Raw genomic sequence first — 11,366 nt, forward strand, 5'->3', positions numbered from 1 at the left:
TCAGGAGTAAAGAAGTGTCATGCTTTGTGCAGCAACAGTATGTCAGCTTTCCTTTCCAGGCATGTTATCTATTTGAAATTGTCAAAAAATGTAAAAATCAGAAATGGATAGTAATGATATTGATATGATAGTGGTTAAAAGAGTCATTGAGGCTATTATAAAACCATTTACATACGTCTGTAATTTATCATTTCAAACTGGTCGATTTCCAGACAGAATGAAAATAGCAAAAGTTATACCTCTATACAAATCTGGAAACAAACACCATTTCACAAACTACAGGCCTGTCTCTTTACTACCTCAATTCTCAAAAGTTCTTGAAAAACTATTTAAAAACCGACTGGAAAAATTTATAGATAAACATAAACTACTCACTGAGAGTCAGTACGGATTCAGATCAAGCAGATCAACATCATTGGCACTATTAGATTCAATAGAATACATCACAAATTCCATAGACAAAAAGCAATATGTGGCTGGGTTACTCATAGACTTGACAAAGGCATTTGACACTATAGATCATAATATATTAATAAGAAAACTGGAACGTTATGGTGTCAGAGGGGTAGCTTTAGATTGGGTACGGCGTTATTTAGGTGACAGGAAGCAGTTTGTGAAATTAAATGGTGGTTGCTCCTTATGTATGGACATTGCTTGTGGTGTACCCCAAGGGTCAGTTTTGGGTCCAAAATTCTTCAACTTGTACATTAACGACATCTGTAAAGTGTCCAAAGTATTAAAAATGGTTCTCTTTGCTGACGATACAAACATTTTTTGCTCTGGTGATGATCTGCAGAATTTATTGGATGACATGACTAATGAAATAAGTAAAGTGAAGTTCTGGCTTGATAAAAATAAATTATCATTAAATTTGAATAAATCTAAACTGATGTTATTTGGAAATAGTAGTTTAAATACAAATGCAAAGATTCAAATAAATGGTGTTGATATTGAAAGAGTCAGTGAAAATAAATTTCTGGGGGTAATAATAGATGAAAAACTTAACTGGAGAGCTCACGTAAGATATATTCATTCCAAAGTATCACAAAGCATTGCAATACTAAACAAGGCAAAACAGGTATTCGACAGAACATCACTTCATATTCTATACTGTTCACTGGTTTCACCATACTTAAGCTATTGTGCAGAGGTCTGGGGCAATAACTATAAAACCACATTACATTCACTTTTTACTCTTCAAATAAAAAGCAATTCAAATCATCCACAATGCAGGTTATAGGGAACATAACTCACTATTTTTGCAGTCTGAAAAGTTGAAAATTGACGATCTAGTGAAATTCTAAACAGCAACAAATTCTATTCAAAGCAAAAACTAAAGAACTGCCAGGTAATATTCAGAGTATGTTTTTTTTGAAAGAAGGAAGTTATAATTTAAGGGGTTTTTGTAACTTCAAAACAGGGAAGGTAAGTACTACAAGAAAAGGCTTTTGTGTTTCTGTTCATGGAGTAAAACTATGGAACAGTCTGAATATGGAATTAAAGCAATGTCCAAACATAAAACTGTTCAAAAAGAGTTATAAAAATATGATCTTCTCGAACTATAAAGAAAAGGAAAATATTGAAATTAAGTGAATGTCTCTATTTAAAAAAAACAAAAACAAAAACAAAAAACTCATGATGTGATATTATAGTATAAATCTGTTCACTATTTTTTATTACAAATTATATCAGTAAGGAAGCTGACTAAATATTAACTGATAATTTATGGCAAAGGGGTGGGATTAAATAAGTGTTTACTTCTTCCCACTCCCTTTCAACATTGGAAATTAATCAGAACGTTTTTTTGTATGTATTTTGTATAGTATTTTTTTTCTCTCTTATTTTCTTTTCTAAATGTACCTGTATATTGTTCACATGTTGAAAAAATAAATTACCAATCAACATGTATAAATGGAACCATCAGGACTCTTACTAAAGCTGGCTTCCCTGCCAATCTGAACAAGTGTGGTAGAATTGCCTTAGTCACATCATAAAAAAAGAATTTATGATGTGCTTACTGAATGCCTCAGGCAGCAGACCCAAGAAAAAAGGGGAGCAAAAAGAGGAACCGTCATGGAAGACAGGCTCCTGCCCGGCATATACCACCGACAGATAGAAGAAGTAGCTGATATCAAGAAATCCTACCAGTGGCTTGACAAAGCTGGAGCGAAAGACAGCACAAAGGCACTTATCCTGGCAGAACAGGAACTATTTCTAAGCACAGGATTGGTAGAAGCACTTGTCTACTACACCAGGCGAGACCCGATATGCAGACTGTGCAGAAATGCCCCAGAGACAATTCAGTATCAGTGGAATATGCCTAATAGGGTGGTTGTGAATGATCGAGCTAAGTTGCTGTGGGACTTTCAAATACAGACGAACAAACTGGTGATGGCTAATCAACAGGACTTAGTCATGGTGGACAAGCAGAAGAAGACGGCTGTAGTAATAGATGTAGCGATACCGAGTGATATCAACGTCAGGAAGAAGAAACACAAGAAGCTGGAGAAGTACCAAGGGCTGAGATAGGAGCATGAGAAGATATGAGGAGGTGAAGGGAACAGTGGCAACAATGGTCACCATGGGGACTCGACAGTGGCTCCAGCCGATCCGATATGGACTGTAAAACTCCGCTGTTGTGAATAAAAAATAAACCATAACAAGTACGCTAACTAATCTGGATCTTTACTGGGGTAAAGACAACTATATTATGTCAATATCTGTTATTTTGCCTTTTTTGCAACATGTGAGCGAGGCTTGAATCTTATACGTGGAATAAACTTAATTTGAAGAATACATCTGACGGAAAAGTTTTTCATACAGACCTTTCAATTGTGCAGCATTTGTCATGAGGTTTTTAAGCTCTAGTTTATTCTGGAAGAACATTGATCATTTTATGTTTCTCCCGCAATGTAATCCTCATTTGTGCAATAAAGCATTTGAGCAGAATTGCAGACATCAAGGCTGTATCTTTGAGTTATTGTTGTTTGTGTGTGCTGGAGGGGAGGGGGATTTAGCAAAGATGCTCTATTGAACTGAGATCTGGTGACTGTGGAGCCCATTTGAGTCATGTTCAAGAAACAAGTTTGAGGTGATTTGAGCTTCATGAGATGGTGCATCATCCTGCTGGAAGCAGCCATCAGTAGATGGGCACAGTGTGTTCATAAAGGAATGGACAAGGACATCAAGAAGTCAGAGTATAAAGTAAAAAATTTAAAGTAAGAAGACTTTAAAACAAAAAAAAATTATTGGTTGCTTTGAAGACCAAGAAGAGCATTTTTCTGCACTGCATCTCAGGCTTTTGCATCCATAGGTCAAAACATGGGAGTGGAAATTTATTTATTTATTTATGTATTTCAGTGGTGGAGACAAGCTTCCATAGTTTCATATGCGAGATTTTGCCACCCTGTCTGATTTCCATGCCACCCTAAGAAAGTTTCTCTCAATCCACCCCTGTTTAGGACTTTTAATTCAATTCAAGAAATGAATAGTTGGTTGATATGTTACTATAATAATTAGTAGTAGTAGTACTGACTTTGGTTAAAACTATTTTTGTTTTACATTGGTACCCATGGTGAAAGTGATGCGATGTAACGCTATAATAATGATGGCTCTTAATAAATTTTAAAACTTTAGAATCTTCTATTCAAGTCTTTTTAACCTCTTGTAATCTTTGTTGTTTAGCCCCAACTGTGTTATCTCACATGACATGACATCTAAAAATCAAAGGTCACTTTAGCCTTCACTGTTTTACAACCCGCCTAGTTTCCCACACACCTTATAAGTGGGGTGAACCATCTAATCAAGCAACGATTTCAAATGGTTTTTAGTAATCGCATTGGATTTCATGTGCATAGTTTCTTTTGTGGTGTTGTGTAAACGTACCTGTGTTTTATTGGGGATTGTGAAGACGCTTAAAGAGGGTTAAATAAAGACTGACCAAAGTGTCATAAATTTATAAAATGACTGGGCAGGGATCTTATCTTTGTTCCTCAAGTTCGTTATTGCCCCTATAAATAACAGATAAAGCCTAAAGTTGAGATTTACTAGAAAATGAGCTGAACATTGCAGTGCCACATAAATATTGAAGCATTATTTTTGTCTTTTAGTTTCTGTTGAGATGCTCATATTTGAAAGTATCAGCTATATGGAGATAAGTTCAGCAAGAAAAAAAGCAGCATGTGGGGCGTCGCTCAGAGCAACTGTGACATGTTTTATATTGCACAATGATAATAACCTCCATGGGTAGCTGTTCCACTGTAAATCAAACTCTATTAGCGGGTACAAAGGACACAAGCTCAAGTTGGCATTTGATCTTTGATAAGATTTCATGTGTATGTGTACTTCTTCCCTATTTTCCTTTCCTTTTTAAATCTCTTCAGTCTTTTCCTGCATAATGTAATATAACCATAACAATGATCCACCTAAGTTAAATGTTTTTATGAAAAATAACACCAAAATAAAACCATCCATTAAGGATAAGTGATCCTTCCAGAATTTAAGAAACAAATAATCTTATAAATGAGCTTTACTCTTTAGTTATATAGCCCTTAGTTTAACTTTAACTATGAAATCTGCTCCAAATAAGGTATAACCATAGAAAAATAGAACATTTTCTACAAAGATATAACCAGGCTGAATTTTGGGGCAGCTTTTTTCAGGAACTCTTCTTTCTCTGCTTCACTTTCTTTGGTTTTAACTAACAAACAATGAGGAATAGCAAAGGGTAATTTTAATAATGTTTTTGATGATCCAATAAGATGCCATCCAGAAGTCAAAATTTTGAAATAGTAACTCAAAACCTTGATTAAACTCTGCCTGGTAATTTTTTTTCTTTTTTTCAGTGGTAGAAACAGGCTCACATGTTTTCTTGTGCTAAGCTCACAACTTAATAAAAACAAAATTAATCTCAAGTTTTGGTATTCATAGGTCAGGGGTTGGTGGTCAGTGTTGGAAAGAAGCTTCCATAATTTGGTATGCTAGCATCAAACTTTACTTGAAAAGAGATCCCCCCGGTTATAAGTACAAACAAAAAATATATATATTTGAATTTCATTAATCTTTAGTATTGTAGCACCTAATTTAACCATAACTGTGATTTATCTTCATTCTGTATGGGTTTAATTATGATATATGCTGTAAATAAGGCATACGCATAGAAAAATACAAATAAAAATTCTGAAAATAAAAGGTTTGGGGCAATGTTTTGTGAATTTCTTCCTTCTCTTCACTTTCTTTGGTTTTAACTGCCAATAAATCCAAATGGTCCACAGTAATTTTAATTCTAAAATAATCATTTTTCTCTGCACTTCATAGAGCGCATATGTTTGTGATCAGCACCATGTTGGTCTGGACTGGCCTTTAAAATATCCACTAGATAATCCAGCTGGCATAAAGTCATGGAAAATTGATTAGTAAATAAAAGGCTTGAAAAGTGGGCTTCCTGGTCATCGTCTCTGGGTGTGACCTGCACTTAGCACACTAAAGGAGGAGTGGCTGCTGATTAAAACCGCCAGTGGAGAACAATTGGCAGTTTTAAGCTCAAAGATTTAGAGAACTACAGACTCGGCCACTTCTGGTCTTCACTAACTTTTTTCCCCCCTGTGGGTTGTTTTTGATTCATCCAATGGCTCAAAAATTCATCCTCCTGTCTGTCATTTGGCTTGTTGTAGCCATTTTTGGTAAGTAGCCTGATTTTATTGCAACAACTTTAAAATCCTTATTTTTGTCAGTTTGATAGTGTATGATAGAGTGACAGGGTAGAGCACATGTTAACAAATTAAAACATCAGATAAACTTTAGAGGTGAAATATTCATTTTAATATAGTTGTTTTTTAATTTATTTAATTAAGCTTTCAGTTTAATTCAGTTTAAACTGTTATGCACACAGGTGGAGCTTTAATAGGCTTTATGTAAATAGTAGATAAATGGATTATTTTATTTAAGAATTTGCAGTCATTCCTGATCCAAGATTACGGCTGTAACAGCAAAATGGAGAGCTACCCATGACATAAGACTGCCTGGATAAATGTCCTCCAATCGAAATATCTCAAATTAGTTTGAATATGAGAATATCATTTTCATGATTAACAGTTACTAGTTCCTTTCCCCTTTTGTTTTGCTTCCATACAAATTCTATACACTTGTCGAGTACTCATATGTTTTTAATAATGGTCTAACTTGCACATCTTCCTTTGCAACCATTGTGTATCTGGGCTGGTTTAGCACATATATAAGCAAATTTGACCAGTGTGTTCATGTCAACAGTCTGACATTAATTGCCATTTTATTATTTTATGACCCTGTTGTTATACCACATCCTTCTGGCAAGGCCACGATCAAGGAAGTCTCTTTGTTCACGTCAGATCCTGCAAACTGTTTAATGCTTTACATGTCTGAATCCTAAATGATGGTTGAGTGAACTTTATGTTTTCCATGCAGAGTCTGTGTCACTGCTGGTGCTCTCTTACTGAGACTGAGAAATGACCCTACTTAGCTCTTTGTTTGATGTCTTGCATCATTAAACATAGACTATATGATCCTGCTTTAATAACTTTGATATAATTATTTTTTCTCTGGCTTGTTTCCTGGGTATCAAATTTCAAAGTTGTGAACAAAGGTTATCATATACTAACTACTGCGTTTTAACACAACTCTTAGCCTCTTCAACAAGAGCACAAGGTCCTGAAATTTCAGGTTCAACTACTGCAACAACAGGCGTTTCAACTACTGCAACAACAGACGATGCAACTACTGCAGCAACGGGCGATTCAACTACTGCAGCAACGGGCGATTCAACTACTGCAGCAACGGGCGATTCAACTACTGCAACAACAGACGATGCAACTACTGCAGCAACGGGCAATTCAACTACTGCAGCAACGGGCGATTCAACTACTGCAGCAACGGGCGATGCAACTACTGCAGCAACGGGCGATTCAACTACTGCAGCAGCGGGCGATTCAACTACTGCAGCAACAGACGATGCAACTACTGCAACACCAACGACTTTATTTAAAGGTAATTTGATACCTCTGGATCCAAATGTTCACATGTTATATTGCTCATACAGTGATACAAATGTGTGTGTGTGTGTGTACTCGCACTTGTTTTGTTTCTCACTTTGAAGATCCCTGCAACCCAAATCCCTGTGGCACTGGAAGCACCTGTGAGGTCCGTTATAACGACACATATGTATGCTTGTGCCTCGCTGGTGATTCCTACAACTATGTTTCAAACAGTTGTGAACGTTGTAAGTATTTGTTTGTGTGCCGCTATGAAGATTTTACTTTATTTAACAGTGACATGAATGAAGATTATATAGCAGTATATAACACTACGTGGGCTGGACGAAGATTAGTAGATCACTGAAGGACAGGTCATTCAAAACAATATGTACCTCTTGAACTAGCTATCTCCCAATCAGTTTAGTCGGACATAAACAGTAAGTGAGTAATGTTGACTGTTAGCCTGGCTTAGCCAACTTAATGCAATCTGTGAAATACATTTTAATGTTAACATTTTAGATTTGGTTTACTTTATACATGCAAAAATAAAGTGTAAGAATGACTAATTGGATTTTGTTTTTTTTGTTTTTCTGGGGTTTATGTCTGGGACTAACCCAGCTAGCCTCCTGTCTTAATCTTAGTTAAGTACCTGCTAGTTGTAGCTTGATATTTAACAGACAGACACTGTATGAGACTGGCATCAATCTCCCTCCTTTCAGCAAGAAAATGAGAGATATAAAATATCATTTTATTAGATTTTCGCTTTCTTCTGATATTTTCTTGTTTTCAGCCAAAGTCTTCCCTGGAAATCTTAAAGTGAAAAAACCATTTAAAAATGAAATGACAAACACCACATCAAAGGAATTTATAGAAACTGCTAATGAAATCATTGCTGAGGTAAGTAATTAGGTAGTATTCTCTATCAATAAATGTGTCTTTATGGACATTTTTTGAAAATGCACTTGACATTACAAATTATACTAAAAACAATTTCATCAGTTATTTAATCAATCTTAATACTCATACTGAGCAAAACATATTTTCTTTTGAAAACACAGCTGGATGAAGTTTATAACAAGAAGAACGGTTACTCCAGATCTATAGTGCTGAAACTCCTGTAAGTCTCAGACTGACAACAGCTTTTACTATAAAATCTTTCAGCCTGTTTCACATCAATGTACATTAACATGTTATTATACTGCACAAATAAATGAAGCAATCATCACTAAATGTGATTTCTGTCTTTACAGTCCAAGAACCACTCGTGTGTCAACGGCAAGCTCAGAGGTCATTGCATCAGTACAGATCATCTTCGAGGCCAGTTCTGAAATCACAGATGATCAAGTTTTACAAGCATTAACAGAGTGTATGGACTGTAACGTGATTGAGAAGACATTTGAGAGTAAGTTTGTTACCTGTATTCTAGCACTGTCACGGTTCTATTACGGGTTATATTTTCTGTCAAGTCCTTGTCTTAGTAAATTATTTCTTGTTTCCTGTTTTACTTTGAAGGATCATGTTCATGTCTGATGTCAGTGTGTTCAGTTTTACTTCTCCCCTGTCTCGTTAGCCTAATTTCTCCCAGCTGTGTCCCCCTCCTGTTTCCCATTCCCTGATTACTCCCCTGTGTATACAAGCCCTGTGTTTGCCTTTGCTCTCTCGCGTGTTGTACCCTCAACATGCTGTGTGTTTGTCATGGTCAGTCCTCTAGCGCCTCTGTTGTGAGTCTTGGTTTTGTTTTGCTTTTTTGAGTTTTACTTTATGAGGAACTTTTGCCAGCAATAAAGCTGCGTTTTGAGTTCCAGTCCCGTTTTGAGAGTCCTGCATTTTGGGTCCTTTTTCCTGCCTGCCTGCCACACAACACAGCCATGACAAGCACATTGTTTTATGTCGATATGTATCTAGAATAAAACTCACAGTAGGAATAGATTTGTTTTCAGAAAGAATATAATTGACAAGATGTGTTTCAGAATCCTTTGTACTAAATCTACACTTCTGTCTAAATGAAACTATTTCCACCATCTGTCAAAGATAATTTAGTTGTAATAAAAATATAATGGATGTCACAATCAGGGCAGCTGCTGCCATTGCATGTATTATAATCTTTATTTATAATTCAGTGAGTTATGATGTTCTGATGATCATGATATTTTGAAGATGAAGTCATGCTGTTAATTTCAGTCCAGGGTTAATTTCATGGCATATTAGTGATTCATTTATTTTACTGTTGTACATGTTGCGAAACATGTCCTTGAGTACTGAGGCTTTTTTTCTCTCCGTCATTTAAAGTTACGAACCTGTGTGATGACACTCCCTGTGATGAACACTCCACAACCTGCAAATCAGGCAATGGAACTTTGAGCTGTATTTGTAACCAAGGCTACATGCAAACAGACTACAGTAATAGAATGTGCATTGGTAAGACAATTTCCTGAGCAAAGTAAGTGGTGTGTGTGTGTGTCTGTGTGTTTTATGTAAGCAAACGACAAACTGTCTCAATTTTTCTTTTTTACAGCTTGTCCCTTTGGGAAAGAATTGAAGGATAATGAGTGCGTGAAGTAAGTACTCCTTCCCTTCCTGTATGTCCTGTATTGATGTAAGGTTGCTTTTAAATAGAAATCATAAAATCAACCTTCTTCTTGTCTTGCAGATGCTCGTTTGGTTATTCTGGTTTTAACTGCTCAGAAAGTGAGTATACTGCATGTTTTTAAAGTGAAAGCAGAAGCATGGTTACTTAATGACAGCTATTTAAAGAAAAAACTCACAAGATAAAATATAACACATGATACAATAGGTAGAAAGGTTATTCAAAAGCTGGAAAATGCGATAAAAGTTGATGTCCTCTTCATTGTGTTTTATTAGATTGGCAGCTCATTCTGGTAATTGTGGGCTCTGTGCTTGGAGGACTGCTGCTCATAGCCATCATCCTTCTACCAGTAGTAGCTACCCAGTAAGTTTCTTACCAATAACAATAACATCTTTCATTCGCCCCCATAAATGTGAGAAAGTGTTTTTCCTCAGTTTGATTTAGGCTTTATTTTAGATGCAAATGCATTTAAAATCAAGAGAATTTGTTCATGTCTGACAGACACAATAGTGAATTCTAATATTATTTTACTGCTGTGATTTCAGAAAATTAAACAAAAGCTTCAAGAAGAACAAAAGTGCAGAAATGGAAAAACCCTACACTAACCCGAGTTCTGCCGCACAACCAATGGCTAGCAACAAGTTGGGCCACAACCAGGGAGTCTCATTTAACAGGTCAGGCAATGGCCATTCAGGTTTTCAGAATGGTGGGGTGCCCATGTTCCCACGAGCTGCCACCACCACCAACAGCTGGGACAACAGGACCAACCTGGAGATGAAACCAAGCAACGGCCGACAAAACTTTGGACGTATGAACAGTGGCTCGGTGAGTATGTCTCTGTGTGTATACAGAAGAAATACCCTCATCAGGCTTTTTGGTTTCTTAGTGTTTGGCATTAAATTCACTCTCTTTTTTTCCTCTGTAGCGGTTATATGATGAATCATACGATCAGGCTCAACCTCAGAACAACTCTTATGCCCAGAATCAACCTACAATGAACCCGTATACTCAGAACCAAGGCCACAGCAACCCGTACTACACACACGATGATGGAAGACGCTACTATTAGTACAAAATCAGAAAGGCTCACTATACAATGACAGGTTTATGTTTTTAAATGTATTTTATAATTACTGTATGTAATGAATCTTATTGAATCTTATGTATCTGACTACAGTACAAACAGCCATAAACCAGTCATGTCTGATCGTGACTACTTTATATCAAGTTGGTGGCATGATTTTGAGGATTAGTCTCATTTTTTTTTTTTATCTGTTTTGGTTAATTGAAGTATGAATTACTGAAGAGTTGTCTATTCAAACTGAATGAGAAACCTGGACATTCATTTCCAAATATAATGCGATAATGAGGAGCTGCTTAATATTGTTGTGTTATCCGATTAATGCTTCCTTCATGTATGAATTCACAATTTCTTTTTTGCATGTAAAAATTTTTTGTAATGAACTGAAATTTGATGTTTAATTCAGTTTTTGTGAATGAGACGAGTTTCTTCTAATAAAATTATAAGAACCTGTTGCACATGTGTGTGCGTGTGTGTCAAAGATGTAGCCTTTTTGTCAAATCTGGTCACTTCCATTTACAACCAGGATATCTGTATCCAGTAAGGGTCAATCCTAGGAAGAGCAAAGATACTGCGCAGGGCCCTCAAGCTCTGAGCCTAAAGAATAGACTGTCCCCAGTGTGAAAGGGGAATTTATTTAAATATTAAATTAAATATTTCTTTAAATATTTAATATTTATTAAAATTACAT

The 11,366-nt window shown here is 36.0% G+C and overlaps 1 protein-coding gene across 1 annotated transcript; it reads left to right on the forward strand.

Annotated features, from left to right (window-relative positions):
• Window positions 1-7,847: 7,847 nt before the first annotated feature.
• LOC146381625 (mucin-13-like) lies at window positions 7,848-11,080 on the forward strand. The gene is made up of 9 exons (XM_084936837.1): window positions 7,848-7,904; window positions 8,066-8,124; window positions 8,258-8,409; window positions 9,297-9,425; window positions 9,523-9,565; window positions 9,658-9,695; window positions 9,870-9,957; window positions 10,140-10,419; window positions 10,520-11,080. The coding sequence occupies exons 1-9, from the start codon at window positions 7,848-7,850 to the stop codon at window positions 10,661-10,663; spliced, it is 990 nt and encodes a 329-aa protein (XP_084792963.1). The 3' UTR covers window positions 10,664-11,080.
• The last annotated feature ends 286 nt before the right edge of the window (window positions 11,081-11,366 follow it).

Source organism: Perissodus microlepis, chromosome 8 (genome assembly GCF_051167445.1).
Source record: "Perissodus microlepis isolate ML-2025 ecotype Zambia chromosome 8, ASM5116744v1, whole genome shotgun sequence".
Lineage (NCBI taxonomy): Eukaryota > Metazoa > Chordata > Actinopteri > Cichliformes > Cichlidae > Perissodus > Perissodus microlepis.

Bases quoted from the DNA above. Each gene is read 5' to 3' on its own strand.
- LOC146381625 (XM_084936837.1), top strand. From the start codon at position 7,848: ATGACAAACACCACATCAAAGGAATTTATAGAAACTGCTAATGAAATC. The intron at 8,125-8,257 runs GTAAGTCTCAGA...CTGTCTTTACAG, and splicing joins TCTATAGTGCTGAAACTCCT to TCCAAGAACCACTCGTGTGT. The intron at 9,566-9,657 runs GTAAGTACTCCT...CTTGTCTTGCAG, and splicing joins AAGGATAATGAGTGCGTGAA to ATGCTCGTTTGGTTATTCTG.